The sequence below is a fragment of the Cladophialophora bantiana genome, assembly GCF_000835475.1.
Source record: "Cladophialophora bantiana CBS 173.52 unplaced genomic scaffold supercont1.15, whole genome shotgun sequence".
NCBI lineage: Eukaryota > Fungi > Ascomycota > Eurotiomycetes > Chaetothyriales > Herpotrichiellaceae > Cladophialophora > Cladophialophora bantiana.
In genome coordinates this window covers 245,021-263,034 of record NW_015971589.1, presented here as the reverse complement: position 1 = coordinate 263,034, position 18,014 = coordinate 245,021, and the positions used below count along the sequence as shown (strand labels likewise).

At 53.3% G+C, this 18,014-nt stretch overlaps 5 protein-coding genes across 5 annotated transcripts; 2 read left to right on the top strand and 3 right to left on the bottom strand.

The window, feature by feature from the left end:
• Positions 1 to 2,235: 2,235 nt before the first annotated feature.
• On the bottom strand, positions 2,236 to 6,465 carry Z519_09280 (uncharacterized protein; the record flags this gene model as incomplete). Its single annotated transcript, XM_016767004.1, has 2 exons — positions 2,236 to 6,202; positions 6,260 to 6,465. 2 exons carry the CDS (start codon positions 6,463 to 6,465, stop codon positions 2,236 to 2,238), a joined length of 4,173 nt encoding a protein of 1,390 aa, XP_016616520.1.
• Positions 6,466 to 8,007: 1,542 nt separating this feature from the next.
• On the bottom strand, positions 8,008 to 8,223 carry Z519_09279 (uncharacterized protein; the record flags this gene model as incomplete). The annotated part of the gene is made up of 1 exon (XM_016767003.1): positions 8,008 to 8,223. One exon carries the CDS (start codon positions 8,221 to 8,223, stop codon positions 8,008 to 8,010), a length of 216 nt encoding a protein of 71 aa, XP_016616519.1.
• A 995-nt stretch (positions 8,224 to 9,218) lies between these two features.
• Positions 9,219 to 12,212, top strand: Z519_09278 (uncharacterized protein; the record flags this gene model as incomplete). Its single annotated transcript, XM_016767002.1, has 2 exons — positions 9,219 to 9,602; positions 9,654 to 12,212. The coding sequence occupies 2 exons, from the start codon at positions 9,219 to 9,221 to the stop codon at positions 12,210 to 12,212; spliced, it is 2,943 nt and encodes a 980-aa protein (XP_016616518.1).
• Positions 12,213 to 13,276: 1,064 nt separating this feature from the next.
• On the bottom strand, positions 13,277 to 15,305 carry Z519_09277 (uncharacterized protein; the record flags this gene model as incomplete). The annotated part of the gene is made up of 2 exons (XM_016767001.1): positions 13,277 to 14,353; positions 14,406 to 15,305. 2 exons carry the CDS (start codon positions 15,303 to 15,305, stop codon positions 13,277 to 13,279), a joined length of 1,977 nt encoding a protein of 658 aa, XP_016616517.1.
• A 768-nt stretch (positions 15,306 to 16,073) lies between these two features.
• Z519_09276 (uncharacterized protein) lies at positions 16,074 to 17,950 on the top strand (the record flags this gene model as incomplete). The annotated part of the gene is made up of 3 exons (XM_016767000.1): positions 16,074 to 16,492; positions 16,541 to 17,503; positions 17,602 to 17,950. 3 exons carry the CDS (start codon positions 16,074 to 16,076, stop codon positions 17,948 to 17,950), a joined length of 1,731 nt encoding a protein of 576 aa, XP_016616516.1.
• Between the last annotated feature and the right edge of the window lie 64 nt (positions 17,951 to 18,014).

Here is an 18,014-nt window from a genome sequence, read left to right as displayed (position 1 = left end):
TGGCCTGTTTGGTGTAAAATGAGAGTGATTCTTTCGTTGGAGAGCTGAACTGATGATCTGGAGGAGGAAGAATTCTCTGCTCTGAGTGGGAGGCGACTTGCTTTAATGCAACAGGCGTGCAGGGGAGCTGTACAGTAGGCTGGATGCCTTGCCTGCCTCTTTTTTCGGGCTCTGATCATGTGGGATTGGGATGAGGATAGGAATAGCAGTGGCAGGAACGCTAGGCTCTGTCGCTCCGCCCACTCGACTGGTTGGCTTCCTCCACTCGGTTCGTTTGTAGGTAGCTCGGACCGGTTGCTTCGTTCAGCACAAGTTTAGCTTTGTGCAGGCTCTTGTCCTGACTTCATCCTTGTCGGCCATCCTGTGCCCGAGTGGATTCAACGACGAGCTCTCGGCGACTCGGGAACCGCCTTAGGCCAGATGCAGGAACAGCCCGTGGCATCGGTCTGATGTGAGCATTCAATTCGTCCAATTGGGCATCGAAAACTGTACGAGGTAAACCCGTCAGCGGGAGCGAGGGCTTCACCAGATGAGGAGAAGATTGGAAGGTCCTGAAGGATTTTCCCGATGAAGAGGGAGGGAGAATTAGGCGAGAGGTTGCTGATGGTGGAGGCGCAGAGCCCATTCCAGCCGCAGGCCCTTCAGCCCAGCCTGCGGCTCAGCAACTTGTTACTATCCTCGGACGCTAGCTGGTGGTGTTGTTGGTGTCATTGGCCAACCCCGCCGCTTTCTTTGCTTGTTCTGACCCGTAACAAACCTGGTCAATATGCACTCGGTGCCCACCGGGAACCCTTCTGCCGACCTCTTGCGATCTTGGCTTCTTGTGCGGTGAAAAGCTTGGTTGAACCTGATGCTGAGCGAATCATGGAGAGGCCGGACCTCGTGTCAGGACGCACGTCAGCCCCGATAGTAGCCCCGCTAGACGCAGAGGCCACCCAGGTGAGTGTGGTGGTTGGGTGTCTTGTGGCACAAGAGAACGGTGACGAATGTGGAGGGGCCGGGGGAGTCTGTCTGACGCTGTGGTTGGCGGACTTGGAGGCTGGCTCGCGGGCGGTGGAGGGCAGCTCAGCGGAGTCGAAGCTCGCAAGAGCTTCCAGGGTTTCCACCTTCGTCAGGTACCTGCCGGCCCTGATACATCATCCATAGTAATCTTTGTCCACGACTGCGGATGGAAAGGCTGGGGGATGGAGTAGGTGATGTCGATTGCAATCGCGCCTGCAAAAATGGAGAGCAGGAAACACGTAACACACACCCCGAGGGATTGGCAGGCACCGTATGAGTGGGACGTGAGTAGGACAAAGATCTACAGAGCTGGGAGGACAAGATCAAGCAGCAGATGCCCAGAGTAGCGGAGAGTTGCAGAGAGTGGCATCAAGCTTGCATCGGACTTTGACAAGAGCAGAAGCCCCAATGCCACTGCGCTCCACACACTCTCACCTTCACCTTGCCTTCACCTTTGTCCTTCCACTTGGCTACCACCACTAACTCCCACCACCATCGTCACTAGCCATTTCTTCTTACCTCCTCCGTACATAGAGAAGGTGCTAGATACGCAAGACAGTGAAGCTTGGACAGATAGACAGAAAATCCGAACATCGTCACCTCCGGCCCAGAGCTCGACCTCCGCAGCTAGTCCAAGTCCGTTATCTCTACAACTCCAGCTTTCAGAGGGTTTAAATTAAGAAAGGCTTTCGCTTCCACTTTCCACCGTGTGTCAGTTGATCACTTTCTAACTTACATGCCTAGGTAGATACTGTCACAACCCGGAACCACCTCCCATTGTGCCTACTGTTCCTACTTGTACCGTACAGTATAAGCCGCAAGTGAAGAATAAAAGAAAAAATTGGCCTCCAAGCGTCCACGGAAGTCACCATTCAGGCTAATGCAGGCCAGCTCGTGGCCCATCCTGCATCCTGTCAAGGTAGAGACCTTCCGCATCTTCCGTCCATTCATACCTTCCCATTTCTGTCCGGAGACAGCTCCGCTGACACGACCGTGTCTTTTTGGATGCCTCTGGACCGACTTTGCCTTTGCCTTGTGAGGAGGAGTCGGTTGGGGCGGCTGCTGCTGTTGCTGCTACAAACCAACCAGTCTCCGCCCCGTGCTGAATGCACCGTTTCGGAATAGATCACGGCCAAAGCAAAATGGTAGTGGCAAAGACTTTCAGTCACGTCATGCGGCTGCCTTGGTCGAGATCCTTTTTTTGTGAGGAGCGCCGAGCTTGAGTCACCACCACTAATGATTTCGAGTGCGTGATGGCGATCGTCCGTCCTCTTCTCCTGGTGTAATCAGTCGAACACTCTTCCGTGAGTTGCTGAATGCCGATGTCCGCCCCCGGCTGCTGCCTCTTTTGCTGGACAAAATCCGTTCGTCGCCGCTTTGCGTAGCACGCTCCCCGGCCAGACTGTTGCGGAGTGCTACTCGTGCTTTGTCGACCGCAGGGCTAGGTGTCGCTTTCAACAGATCTCGCTTCGTCGAGCCGCTCGTGCCATTTCCAGGATTCGGACCCCGAATCAGTTTGGCTTCATCTTCCCGCTGGACTTGTTGCTGCATGCGTTGTCGTCGTGCCAGTCCTGGACCGCAATCGCAACCGCAGCCTGACGTTGGACATCTCCCTTCGCTAGACGGCTGACTGAACCACTCCATCAGACAGTGGACGTGCCCTGAATGACCACATGCCTGGCAAAACATCCACATGTTTGGATTATGGCCCCAAAGAAGCGAGTGAGCTCCCAGATCTAGATTTACCTGCATCTCCACCATGTCTCTGAGCGATTGGCAAATCGGGCAGACGGATCGAACTTGCCGACACCGTTCACATGTGCTCGTCTCTCCCGTCAACGGCCGCTGGCAGTTGCTACAGACCATGGATAGTGTCATTGGGTCTCCGTTGCTGAGACTGCCACCGGTTTGCTTGCTCTCTGACACTGACCGATAGACTTCGGGATAATCAAATTCCACACACATTTTTCTCAGAAGTGCTGCGGGTTCAAAGAGCCCTATCTGCCTCAGAAATGAAACGTGGTTCTCAAAGATCCCCTGGATGATCCGGTGTCCGAGCCGCGGTGTCATCAATCTATCGGCGAGACTGTCCGCAAACTCTTTTTCACCTCGTTTCAGTTTGCGAAAGCTTGCATGGAAAAAGTATGGATGAACATGCATCAGAAGGTGCGCGGCAAATTGCGCCTGACCGATTCCGTTCTCTAGGTCGAACGATATGCATTGACATATCAAAGGAAGCGATGACCATGCGAATGGGAGTTTCGGCTCATATTGGGATAGATCAATGGGCCGAAAATCTTGGTACAGGTACGTCTCATGGTCCAACTCTTCCATAGAGAGTCGAGTTAGAAATCCATTTCCAGGGCGTTGAATGTCGTCACCGGCACCTCGATTTGTGAGCTCCGTTCTGATAGGATTCGACGTATGTATCCGTGGTTTGGTGATTGAGGCTGCTTCTTCAAACTGAAAAATATCTGGCGACGATGATGCAGCTGTATCCAAGTGCGAGGGAGGCACAGACTCATGTTGCGGAATTGCATGCAATGAGGCTTGATCCTTTGGAGATGACTCGGAGGGCCGTCCTTGTCCACCAGGTCCAAAGCTCATTTCGAGTGGTGTTTCAATGGCAGACAAGCCAATTTCGTGCTCGTCCGACGCGGCCGTCCTTCCCCATTTGGGACCGAGCCTCCTACCGCCATGATCGTCTGAAGAAGACAGTTCATATTCATCATCCTGATTGAAGATGGGTTCTCTCGCCGAGTGTCTCGCAGATCTCCTCAAGCGTTCACCAGGAGAATCAAACGACTGTCCAATTGATCGGGACCGATGCGAGCTGTCTGTTGACACCGAAAACATTGGGAAACTCTCATCAGAATCGGGCCTGCTTTCCGAAGCTACATTATTTGTCGAATCAGCCAAGGAGAATAGAGGTCGAGCTTGGATGCGATAATCGCGTAATGCTGCTCTGCGATCTTCCTGGCTCCTATTTTGGCCTTGCGTCTGCTTCTGCTCGACTAAAAGATCGGACCGTGGCCTCTTGACCGGAGAGACTGGCGATTCGGTCAGCCTTGGGAGTTTCTTCGATTCCTCAGCACTTCTAAGGAGTTCAGGTGGAGAAGTGTCCGATCCTTTTGCTTGGTTGGGGGAACCAATCAGAGCTCGAGCTGCTGCGGCGGCGGTTGAGTGTGAGGTCAGGACCGAGGGAGGCAGAGGTGCAATGTTGTCCAGTCCCTCTTCAGCGGTTGGTTGGGACCGTCTCTTTAAGCTAGGCAGAGGTGAATTTGGTAATGGTTTGACCAACGGCGTCGTCATATTGGAAGTGCTGTCTATTTCAGATATCTGTTGCTGGCGCTCTCCTGCAGCGACGCCTTTGAACAGACTGCTCATGAGTTTCTGGCCTTTGTTATCGGCCTTCGGATTGAAGCCCCGGTGTGGGAGTCCAGCTAGCGGAGAAAGACCCGGGCGGTGCCCTCCAGCTCGAAAGCTCTCCAAAGTCTCACGTCTTCTGGCGGCGTCGGCTCGACGGTCGGCACGATTCGCGTCCGCCCAATCCTTGAGCTCTGGGACAATCACTGCTCCTAGAATCCGCCAAGACTGAGCCATACGATGCATGGACACCGCGTCGCATGCAGCAGCGTTCTGGTGGAAGGCATTCTGCAAGCGTTGAAGTATTGTGTCTGGAGATGACTTGTTGTCATCAATCGTCGCTGGAATCGCATAGTGTGAAGCCAAGTATTCGACCACTTGCGGCTCGGTTGCCACACCAGGAATAAAGCCAACGGCACCCTCCTGATTGTTGTTAAACAGACCTTGACGGTTGAGGACTGCGGCATCTAGAGGGAGGATCGGCGGTTTATCGTCCATTGACGACGGACTGTTCGTGTGAGACTTGATAGGTCTCGCGGGCACACTGACACCTTCACGTCGACGGAAGCTCGTCCCCACCGTCGACTCAAGGGCCCCTTCATCATCCGTAAGACTTCGGCTTGCCGCGCCATCCTCACCACTGCTGAATTTGTCTCGCGGCACATTCAAGAAGCCTGCTGCAGCGTCATCCAAGAAGGATACCCGTTGGACGTCCCTTTCCTCGGAAAATGTGTAATACTCCCCATCGGGGAGGAATGTGGAGGTGCAGGGAGCGATTTGGTTATAGAAGGGTACCGTGTGCTTGAGGTCCCACTGAGTGAAGATGCCTTCATCACCCACAGTCCAAAGCAGATCCTTATCTGCCCACAAGAGATCGTTCGGAGGCATGCTGTACCTATCGAGTTCTCGAAACGGCAAGAGCGGCCGTCGAAGGTCCCAGATGTGCAGTCGAGGGTCGTCGTGATAATACGAAACAGCGACCTGGGTGCTTTGCCACAAGGTCGACTCTGTCGATTCCGGCGCCTTGCAGGCCGGCCTCCACCTGATGTTTCTGATAGCGTGAGGCGCTCTGAGCTGAAAGACAGGCTTCTGGCGTTTTTTGTCGCTCTCGAAATCCCATACTCTGACGTACTTATCGAACCCACCTGAGATAACATGACGCCCATCGGGGTGGTAGTCTATAGAGTAACAAGCTTTCTCGTGCGCGTTAATACTCAGCTTGGGCGCGACTGGTACGCGAGCATCCCATTTCTGAACGACACCTCCGTCTGCGCAGATGGCGAAATCTAATGGGTCTACCGGAGACCAACGGACGTCGCGGACGGCACTGCGCACCTCAAACCTTATGCGGGACTTGTCACGCTGAGGCTGTCGCATGTCCCATAATCGGACAGACTTATCTTGGCTGGCCGAGAGCAACAGATATCCGGCATGAGGATCAAAGTCTAGCTTATTGATCTGTCCGGTATGCTCGTGGAGCCATGCCAACTCGGTCTTTGCACTTGGGGCATTTAGGTCGTACAGCGCAATGCGACCATTCGTGGCTGCCGTCGCTATAATGTGCTCCCAATTGCCTATTGACCACTTCACGTCTCTTGCAGGAAGATAATCCCTCCGCCTCTCGGCGCTATCCAACTGCGGCGAGGAGTGGGCGGAGGCATAGGAGCTGATGGAGGCCCGAATGTTTAGGTCTTCGGTGACTTTGCCATCGTGGACACGAACTGTCTTCAGTATCTCTTTGCCGGCCAAGACGGCATGAGTCTTCTGTCTGTTAATGTCGAGGGCGGCAATGGGAATGCCTGTTCGATGGGTGGCCGTCTGGGAGGAGTGCGAGCTGGTGGTCGCAGTTAGTCAGTGCGTCGACAATAGCAGCAGCAAGCGAGCAGCCCACTCATGCCTGTACGTGTGTATGCCAGTGATTCGACGCAGACCGCCATCACGGTCGCCCTGTACTGGGCCCCCATGCGATTTGGAACCAATATGTTTGCCCCAGGGAGCGATGATTCTCTGCAATTGGCCTAGCCGGCCGGGCGGTAATGGGGGAGCTGGTGGAGGCGGAAGAAGATTTTGCGACTCGGAGGGAACAGGATCAGACATGCTCTTCTGTCGACTCAGCGATATCCGCGGACGTCCCGAATATCGATGACGAGATGACTGCGGGTGAAAAAGGATGGACCAGGCTCATTGCTGTTGGCTCCAGCCATCATTGGACGGGATAATCAGCGCGAGAGGTCTGCGTCCTGCAAAGTAGCTGCGGGTTGGGATATGCAGGCTGAGAAAGCGACGCAGAGATGATGCAGATGCAAACAAGACCAAAGCGAGGGCAGCCAAAAGGCATTGAGAGAATTGAAAGAACCGATAGCGTCGAGACGTGGTAATATGGGGCGCAGGCGCACCAGGCGAGTGGTTGCAAGGCTGGAAGTGGAGCAGGGTATGACAGAGCCTCAATTGGCTGGGCGGAAAGGCTCCCTCTGCGCAAGCCTGTGCTAAGGCTGCGGCGCTTAGAGTTTCGGGGGAGCTGGCCTGTTGGGCAGTGTGCTGCAGGTCTTGTAGCCACCGGCCCCTAAGCCTATAGCCATGCTTGCAGGTGCCCAGCATTGCAGACGGCTACGAGGACACATTAAGTGCCTACAGTAGGTAACTCGGCAGCCACTACCCTGGTTCCTAAGTACACCTACAGACATAGTTGAGTTAGTTGTACAACCCCTACAGGCTTGCCTAAGCCACGAGGGCGCCGGTTAAATGGGTTTCTGTGCCCCGGAGTTTTTCCCCTCATACACTCGATTAGGACATAATATAGGGGGCTTGGGCGGTTGATTAGCTGCCCTACTTACCCGGTACATTAGGGAGACGCCGAGCAGCCCCCCTCCAATGCGGTTCGGACAAGTGCCTTTCCCTTTCCCAGGTATAACCATTGTGCTGGAATAGCGCCTAACCGCTAAATGCTACAAGATGCTGGAAATGATGTCCCAGAGGCAGCAGGGGGACTGCCATAATGGAACCATCGGATTTCTGGCCCTTTACATCCGGACGAGTCGCCTGGGCTTGGGCGTGAAGATCCCGTCACTCGCCTCTCTCCATTCGTACAGCCTGTTGTTGCTAAGGTGCCAACACTACAGTCGACAGGCGACTACTGTACCTAGAGCTCTCTTAAGCACTCGACTTCGGATGCAGAATCTTGGATTGTCTGCATTTTTCTGGCCGGGCGGTGAGTGAGCTTGTCCTCATTTCTTTCTCATTGCCCATCTCCATCTCCATCCATCATTCCATTGCTTGCATTTCCTACCATTTCCTGCCCGCGACGCACATTTCCACCCTTCGGATATCAGGTCAACTTCATTTGAGGCCACTGACAGATGTTGGATTCAACCTATCTCAAATCCAATTCACTTCCCCTTCACCATCCGATACCTAGTCCATCGAGCTACTCGAAGCTAGCGGGAACATGAACCTCACCCTCATCTCACTCTGCTCCCCGTATCGCCAGCCATGGATTTGTATATTTGCCTCAGCATTGTCCTTTGGGACCGCGATCCTCTCCCTCCCTCTGTTGTCTGCTAGACATCTGACAATCAACATTTGTCAATTCAATCAGTTGCAAACTGCTCTCTGTGTCTTCCCGTCAAACTCAAGCCGGGCTTATCTCACAACCACTTCTTTTCCCCCTTCTGCTTTGTCGTCGACTTCCAGGTTGACATCTACTTGTTTCCCCGTTTCACCAGACTGGTCTTTGCTCTGGACATCGCACATTTGAAATCCGACATCTGACATTTGCAATTCTCCTGTGCTCTTGGGAGACGTGCCGGTTACGTGACGCGACGCTAGGCACGGGGACACCGTCAGGTCCAGTGACATATTTTAGCTGCCGTCCACTACTCCCTCCTTCCGCCTTTCCGCCTTCGCCCTTGACCTCCTCCACCAACAACAGCGCCGTCAGATTGCCGTCACTACTCAAGGAGAGCTTCCTTGGCCGTCAGAACAGGTCCCCACCCATCACCGCTACTATTGACTGCGCCGCCATTCACTGAGCCGTTTGTCTCGGCCCATCTCCAGCGAAAAGTATTCCTCACACTCAGCTCACGGGCCATTACCGGACTACCGCGTTGGCCCAATCACTGCTGCAGTTTGTCACGCGACAGGACGGCGCAGCCCGCAAAGAGAAAGGTGAGCCTTGGTGAGCCTTGATGAGCCAGATCTAGGTATCGAAAGCTGGGTTAAAAGCTTTTGGGCCCTTAGCAGCGGCCACCGAAGGGGGAATAGACACCACACTAGCCGCCAACTGCACACCACACCATTCCACTATTGCACCAGACCAACAGACCACAAGACCACCAGACCACAACCACCCCCGCCCCAGCTTTGTCGCCTCCCAGATCGCTCCCCCCGGCTCGATCGCCACCAGCAGGCCAACTCTCGAACTTACGTCGTCATTCTTCACACGTTCTCTTCAACACCTGCAAACATCACTTGTCCTAACGACGACAATCGCTAAATTTCGCTCCTCAACACCATTTTCTTTCGTTGTTGTAATCGTTCCTTCCGTCTTTCGCTCAACCCTTTTGACGCCCATTTCCTTTTCCCAGACGAAGAGAACCCGACGTCTCATACACTGCCTTCCGGTTCTCAGAAAATTTCTTTCATCGACCGAGGCGGCAGAGACAAGCGGACTCCCCTGGCACTCTTTGGTGGACGCGACGGCGAGACCTTCACGAGTCCAGCAAGACCTGTGCTTGTCTCCCTGATAAAAGGCGAGCCTTAAATCTTTCAAAAATCTGTGATCCTGGGAGGCTTTCTCGATTTTCCTTGTTTCGCGAACATCTTAATTACTGTTGAGGGACTGGGTGAATAATATGCCCGCGGAGCCAGACTTGGATGCGATTCGAGCCTCTCTACGGGTCTTGAACTTGGCAAAATGGACCTACCCTGTCATTCTTCTCATCGTCTTTGTTGTCGCATTTGTCTACCACGGCATCAAGACCGCGCCTGATGATGGAGGCAAGGTTAAGATTCACCCAATGCGAGGTCCTGGTGGAAGACCTCTCCCCGTCCGAAGGAGATCCGCCAATCAAGTCAAGGAAGCTGCGGCGGTAAAGGATCTATCGCCTGCAGTCAAGACCGTTTTCAAGGTCGGCCAGGTCGTTGTCATCTTAAGCTTTTTGGGCAACGCGGCGATTCTTCTCTTCGAGACCTTGCTGAATCGAAAAGATGAATGGTGGCCCGGGAAAAATGCTGTGGTATGTTCGCGTCCACTCAATCCTATCCCGCACTGTAACTTACGACGTTAGATCTATGTTATAGCTTCAACATTCCTCTGGCTCGTGGTTTTCATCTCTATCCTGGATACAAAACCCTCTCCCAACTCCGCCCACTTTGTTACGTGGCTCAGCGCAGTACCTTTGGAAGTCATCATAGTCGCAGCAAGCCTTCGAGTATACACCGCGCCCCATTATGAACCTCGCGTAGGCAACCAGCAAGGAGGCAAGTATAGGGAAAAGATCACAGGATGGGAGACGTTGGAAGTCGTTGTCAATCTTGGCCGACTTGTTTTCCTCCTCGGCATGACCGTCCTCTTTCTCGTCCTCTTGTTCAACTGGGGGAGACCTAAGGAGTCAGCTTCAGCTACCGAGGATGAGAGAAGCCCTCTGCTCGGCGGAGATTCAGAAGCCGGGAGACATCCGAATGGCCATGCTCACCATGGAGACCACCAAAACAATCCGTCATCAGAACCTAAAGAGCAAGTCGACGCTTGGGCCAAACCAACTGAGGTTCCAAATATTACCTGGTTTGCGTACCTCAGAGGGTTCCTTTTGCTGATACCTTATCTCTGGCCTAAAAAGTCCTTCAAATTGCAGCTTCTTGCGGGCACCTGCTTTCTCATCATGATCAGTCAACGAGTCATCAATGTCTTTGTCCCTGTCATGGTAGGCAAAATTACAGATGCCCTATCCGGCGATGATGGCCGTGGAATCCGAGCCCCCTGGTTGGATATCGCTTTGTACATCTTGTTCAGATGGTTACAAGGCTCCCAAGGCATCCTCAGTGCCGCAAGATCAATTCTCTGGATTCCGGTGGAGCAGTACTCCTACCGTGCGATATCAACGGCAGCCTTCGAGCACGTCCATGGTCTGAGCGCGGAGTTTCACACCGGAAAACGCACTGGCGAGTTGATTTCGGCCTTGAACAAAGGAAGTTCCATCAACTCTTTCCTCGAAATGGTGACTTTTCAAGTCGGACCGATGGTCTTTGATCTCGTGGTGGCGGTCGTGTATCTCACTATCAAGTTCGACGCATATCTCGGTTTGGTTGTCGCGATTGTGACATTTTTATACATCTATGTCACTATCCGTCTTGCGTCGTGGCGAGTCACCTTGCGCCGGAGTTACGTCAATGCTCAACGAGAGATGGAAGCAGTGAAAAACGATTCTCTACACTCTTGGGACACGGTGAAATATTTCAACGCGGAAGATTACGAGTTTGACCGGTACAGATCCTCGATCAAGGTCATGCAGAACTTCGAATATTGGGTAGATGTCACCTTGGCCTACATGAACACGGTGCAGGGTGCACTCTTCATGATCGCACTGCTGATCGCCAGTTTCATCGAAGCATTTGAGGTTGCACAAGGTGACCAGACTGTGGGTAACTTCGTGCTTCTGATAACCTACATGGCCCAATTGCAGGGCCCTTTGAATTTCTTCGGAACCTTCTACAGATCAATCCAATCAAACCTCATCAACGCAGAGAGGATGCTGGAACTTTTCAAAGAACAACCGCATGTTGTTGACCGCCAGGGTGCAGAGACGCTAAATGAATGTTCCGGAGACATCATCTTCGACAATGTGAGCTTCAGTTACGATAAACGAAGACCTGCCCTTGACCGATTGTCTTTTCGCTGTCCGCCTGGATCGACCACTGCTCTTGTTGGTGAATCTGGTGGTGGTAAAAGCACTGTGATGCGGTTGATTTTCCGCTACTATAACCCAGACTCCGGGCAGATCAAGGTTGATGGCAGAGACGTCCAAGATATCACCATCGACTCACTGCGGAAGTTCATTGGGGTAGTGCCTCAGGATTGCAACATGTTCAATGAGTCGATCATGTACAATCTGAAGTACGCCAATCAAAACGCAACGGATGAAGAGATTTTCGATGCTTGCAAGGCAGCCTCGATCCATGACCGAATTATGGAGTTTCCCAACGGCTACGACACGAAAGTTGGGGAACGAGGTGTACGTCTTTCTGGCGGAGAACGTCAACGGGTTGCCATAGCCCGGACAATCCTCAAAAACCCACGCATCACCATGCTTGACGAAGCCACTGCTGCTCTAGATACTGAGACTGAAGAGAAGATTCAAGAGTCTTTCAACACTCTTGCCGAGGGACGGACGATGATCATCATCGCCCATCGACTCAGCACCATCGTGAATGCCAGCCAGATCCTGGTACTTTCTCATGGAACCGTGGTCGAAGGCGGTACGCACGAAGAACTCATCGCGCTGGGTGGCAAATACGCAAGCATGTGGCGGAAGCAATCTCGGGCGCAAAAGGCCGCCGCCGAGGCCGCCGCGCTAAGGACTCGGGCGAAGAAGGCGTTGGAAGAGGCAGAGGCCGACAGCGCCAGTGTCAGTGAAGAAGAGGTTGAGCAATCGAAGAAGCGGGACAAGGGCCAGTGGTCCAGAAGCCATAAGAGAGTCAATTTTAGCGAAAGCAGTCATCTCCGGGCGAACTGGACGGTGGATGAGCACGATCGAGATCGAGACGGTGACGATCGATCAGACAGCTCCCAGACGGGGCATGGAGATGGTGGGCACGGCCATTCCGGAAAGCCCCCAGGACATCCTTGAAATGCCACCAGGCTGCCGCAAGCTGTACCTGATCAGCTCCATGTCGGCCTTGCAACATGCAGCCGAACATCTTTCTCAGGTCTTATTTGTTTATTCTTTTTTGTTCGTTTCTGCACAGAAGTCTCGAACACAGTTGTGATTGGACGACCAAAATAACGCCAGCCATGCGACGGTTTCACGACGGACGGAACGATTCAGGGTTGCAGTATGCGCCCTGGCGGTTACAAAAGTCTTTGTTTTGCTCTTTTCTTTTCGGATATCTCGGGCTTGTCAAGATCTTCGTCTTGCTCGCGCAAGCACATATGAAAAGAGGTGTTAGCCTCGCGGCCTTGGGCTTGGGACTTGATAGTGGGAGTGAGGCAGATGGACGCTCGCGCGAGAGAGGGAGACATGGTGCATATGTGTGGGTGTGTGTGTTTGCTCATCTTCTCTCCACGGCGATCGAAACAGCGTTCGAAACAGCGTACAATACCACAGATTGGATACATGAATGCAATGCGTTAGATCAGCGTCATAACAAACACGCTTGTTTTTCTTTCCTTTGGGGAAACTGTTCCCAGTCCAGCCCGGTCAAGTCGGCGCATTCCAATTGCCGTAGCTGCGTTTCATGGACCTTCTACCTACGAACTCCCATGCTTTTCGCAATCTTACCCTATATGGCCAGCTACATCGCACACCTCTTTGGAGATCTATATTCGTCACTCGTTCGGTACAGGCTTCGCCTGTCCGCTGCGTCGAAGGGGCGGAGGGCTTTTGGTCATGGCCATTTCACTGCACTGCGGTTATGTGGAGTTTGTATTCCGTATTTTGTATTCCGGGTTCCAACGCATGGGCAGAATCTGGGCCGGGCTGGATTGAATTGGGAGGATACGGTGGCATCGGCATCGGACTCGGGAATGGAATTCGGATTCGGATGCCGGATTCAGGACGAGGACGATGATAAGGATGGAAACGAGGACAAGGAAGAGCCAGAGCCAGAACCAGAGCCAGAACCAGAGCCAGAACCAGAGCTAGAGCCAGAACCGGAACCAGAACCAGAGCCAGAACCAGAGTTAAAACCAGAGTTAAAACCGGCGCTTCTTCTTCCCACCGTCCGTCGCAGCGATCGTGCGCTTCAGTTCCATCCTGCGCCGACCTGCGGCTTCTTCGGCTGTTTCTTTTTGCTTTGTTTCTTCTTCCACCACAGGCTCCTTGCGGGTCGATGGGCGTGAGGCTTGGCGTCCTCGGTGTCCTCCGGATTCTACGCCCAGCAGTTTCTGGCGCGAGGACGAAGCAAGCGGAGACGGAGAGTTCGTTGCGTTCGAGGAGTCGTCGACGATGCCGGCTTTGTCCTGCGCTTTTGGCGATATGGTGGTTGTTGTCTCACGATCACTCTTGCGGGGACCTCCGAGTCGACCTAGTTTCCTCCTCGTAGGAGTCAGTGTCTCCGGGGTCTCATCACCCTTTGGCGTCTCCTGTGGCTCCGGCGAGGTGCTCTTTAATGGAGTTACTTGTTTCCTCCCTCCGAGGCGGCCTAGACGGCACCTTTCATGCGCTGGCGTTGCAGGCTTTGCTTTAGGTGGGGGGGATGGGGATGGGAATGAGGTTGACGCGGGGTCTAGATGGTCATCTGTCACTTCCTCTTCCTCTAGGGTTATAGATACACGAGGGGCACGCGAATTGTGGGGAGTGGGCCCTTCGTTGTAACCTCTTCCCCCAGAAGAGGTGGGTGACCTCGATTTTGGCGCTGGTGGTGCCAGTGATGACGGTGAAGGTGTCGGAGAGATTCTTCTTGGCCGCAGTACGCCAAGTTTGGATTTCTGCGTTGAGTGACTGCTCCTACTTTGCGGAGCGGTAGGTGGCTGGGGTCCTTCGTTATCGGCATCATTATCCTCTGAAGCTGTTGCTGTAGCTGTCGAGGCTGTGGAGGCCCGACGACGTGAAGGGGACTTGTTCTTAGCACAAGGGGCTGATTCTGGAGAGCGCATCGAAGCGCCAAAGGCTTTTGTAGCATTTCGTCGACCTAGACCGCCAATTGCGGAGGACTGGGCTTGTTGGGGGGCGAGTTCGTCCTCCTCGGTCTCCTCGTCATCTGTCGCTGCTCGCGCCGCCCTTTTACCTCCGGCACCTTTAGACTTCAAGTGGGGTGGAGTTGCTTGACGCTATGAAAGGTTTAATCACAGAGGCAATTAGGTTTTCAGTGGGAACATTTACCTCGAACTCGTCATCAGTTGTCTCGAGATTAAAATCTGGGTGCACGGGGCCGGTGCTTGTTGATGGCGACCCAAGTTGGTTCTTGCTGGCAGCATTGAGATTTTGAATTTCCATGGAAGGAAGGTCTTTCACCCAGCTTTCATGCTCAGCTCTAGTGTGCACGAAGCATTTCTCACAGCCCCGAACAAGGTTAGTCAACCCTGTCCGATCTGCTCCCTCGTAACCATCATTGTTGGCAAATTGTGTCGTCCACGACTTCTCATCGAAGCTCGACATCCCGGGGACATGCTTTTTTGCATCCGCGACGGACACATGACCGCCTTTACGTGAAGCAAAGCCCGTTATACCTGGGAAGACCAAGCTCAGGTCAACGGCCGAGTTGCCGACTCTCTCAAGCAGGCGCGAGATGACGTGGTCTTTGTCCTTGATGATTCCGAGCAAGGAATTGATCTTGTTCTGGGAGACAAAAACTTCATGCAAGCTGGGGCGGAGGATGCGTTCTGCTAACTCTGATGCTGCACGGAGATCGAGGGTGAATGTCCACTCGAGGGGTCGGAGTGGGCGGGGAAGAGCTATCTTCGTCCGTAGCAATAGCGCCTGCGAATTTCCACGGCCGTCGCGATTGATGGAGTTCTCGCCGTCGCTCAGACTTTTGCGGATCTTGGAGAGCAATATTTCGAATTGGTCAGATGAGACGGATGGATCGATGCTCGTCTGCTGTCGAGCCGCTGCAGCGAGGATGTCATATTTGTCCAGTGAGCATTCCCAAATAGAGATCAAATCGGTTAACAGAAGCGTGAGCGACTCTTTTTTGGTGGAGAAGGAGTAGAATAGCTTGGGGCATCGACGGCGAGACTCAGTTTGGAGTTCTTGCCAGCCTTCGCTCTCTGAATCGGGCATTTCGAGAAGCCAAAGCCGTTCACATACTGTTGCTGAAGGAGACCTCGGGGATGGTAATTGCCGTGCAGCCTTGTCTCATTTCGAGCCGAGTCCACTGATGAGGCAGCGAACTTGAAGTCATTCAAGCAATGGCCATAACAAAGTCACGGAGGCAGTTGTGCACTAGCCAATAGGCACCAGCCTTGGCAGACTAGCAGTTCAGTTTTGGATTGACCTTTTCTTGACCTCTCTTCTCTCTTTCTCCTCTCTTTCCGTGTTAAACCTTTGATTTTCCTGGAAATAACAACAATCCGTGCGAGGCCATTGTATCTGCGACAAGTAGTTCCTCGAGTTTAGGTGGCCATTATTTGAGATGGCAGAATCTGTTACCGCCGACCATCGCTGGTCAAACAGGGCCACGCAGGGGCCGTTTCAGGGTTGTTGAAGGCAGCGGCTATGCCGCCTGCGCATGCACTGTACGCCACTGACCATGCGTCTTACCCAGAATGACCACCACAAGGAACCAGGTTGCTGGTCAGGGCCCTGGTGCCCTGCACGCAGTTCCAGGGAGGTCATATATATCTGACGGAAGAGCGGTGGTGGAACATCTGGCCCCTATCAACGCCCGCTGTGTCCGGCTGTTATTCTCCGTGGGGCAGGTCAGGGACTGGTCTTGTATATCATATTTGGTCGTTTACATGTACAACTTATCCTGGATTATCGCCAGTCTCACCCTCTAGGTTTCTCCATCGGACCACAGCGAATTGCCTTGACTGCTCAACGCTCACAATGTCGGAAAAGCGCTATGGGAATGTTATTGTCAACGAAATCAAAGACTCCCAGAGGCTCCGCTATATCCACTGGCGAGCACCAACTGTGATGGGTGCCGGTTTTCTCGGCGGCGTTGTTCTCATGACATCCCACCACGCATTCTACCAGAGCCTTAGCAGACAGCCTGCAGACAACGCTCTGCTGCAGCTGTGGGCTATTCGTGCAGGCACAGCGCTCGCGTTCCTGTCGAAGCTTTGTCTGGCTATTGGGACGGGAGTCGCATATGATCAATGGATGTGGGTCAACTTGCATTCGAAGCCGCACGAAATGGGCTCACTGGACTCCATGTTTGCGATATTGGGCAATGCTTTCGAGTTTTTGGCTGTTCGTATATGGTGGCGGCGTCCTGTTCTTGCCTTTTTGGCGGCTATGACCTGGTGAGAGTCCTTGCTTCTAACCATCCAAGTTGATCCTGACCAGCCCAGGCTTCTCCCCCTCTCTGCCATCATCACTCCAGGAACCCTCTCTGTGCAACCCGTGTTAGTCTCCCAAAACGGCACTTTAATTGTTCCTCAACGGCCTTTCACAACTGACAGTAATGCCTTCTGTGGCGTGATAAGTGACGGCAACACGACAACCTACGCCTCCATGGCAACGGGCCTATCAAATCCGACATTCGCCACGGTTCTCTCCAACAGTGTTCTCCCCCTGCGGTCGTCCAGCACAAACTTGACCTTCAACTTGCAATTCTTTGGCCCCGCTGTCACTTGCAACATGTCGAGCAGCGAAGAATTCTCCTGGGCGAAAAAGGCCATGCTTGAGTACGAGAACATGACGGACACCAGGGTATTTTACTATGGCTGGGCGCCCCAGTCCGGGTGGGGCCCTGACGTGAATGGCTCGTTCTTCGCGTCCACAGACGTGCAGATCGGGAACAATCGACTAGATTTTGTCTCGAAGGACGCAGCCCGAGTGTTTATCTATCTCAACACCACAGGTGTCGATGAGACGGGCAATCGCATTCCTGGATTTGACGGCGAGGCGGAGGCGCAAATGATAACTTGTGCATTGTACAACGCGTCGTACGACGCACACTTTGCGGTGAAAAGTACTGGCGCACAATTCATCACTTCCTCCCCGCAGTTCGAGAATTGGATGCCAGCGCTCAGCACGATGGAGGGCACGTTAGAGGATCTACGGGTCCGTCAACAGATGAACATGCAAGCCGTCATGGAGTCCTTTGTTATGATGGTCAATGGACCCATCACCTACTCCAACGACATCTCTTTTCCGACAATCAACTCGGTCTATGGCCTGGCAATGAACAAAGCCTTGTTCCCTGCGCAGCCAGCGCTGAATCAGACGGCACTGGCGCTCCGTCAAGCGAAGCAGAACGAGATGCTCTTTCAGAACATTACGCTGAGTATGCGGTACAGCGTCGTCTCCGGGTATGTTTGAGGCATATGTATACGCACGTCCATATTTTTCTGCTCTACTCGCAGACCTAGAATCCGACTGATTCACTGATTATCGAATGCAAAAATAGGTCCGTCGGTGACGACCAAACAATCGCTGCAGCGGTGCGACAAAGATTCGAATCGCAATTCGTCTATGAGCCGCGCACACTGCTCATAGCATATGGACTCAGCACTTTCTTCGCGCTAATCTGTGTCCTGCTGGGCGTGCACGCGCTACTTCACAACGGCGCTTCGTACACGAATTCTTTTTCGACAATCGTGAGAGTCACGAGGGATCCGGCTCTGTCGAGATTGATAGCGGACGAAGGCGATCTCCAGGGCGCCGAGCCTGTGCCGAAGCATATTCGCAAGGCAGAACTGCGATTAGGGAGGAGTGCGAAATCGCTCTCGCTGAGCTATGCTTCGAGCTGGATTTGAGGAGGCATCACGACAATTAATGATCTGATGACACGACACAACACGGATTGTACAAAGATAGCAT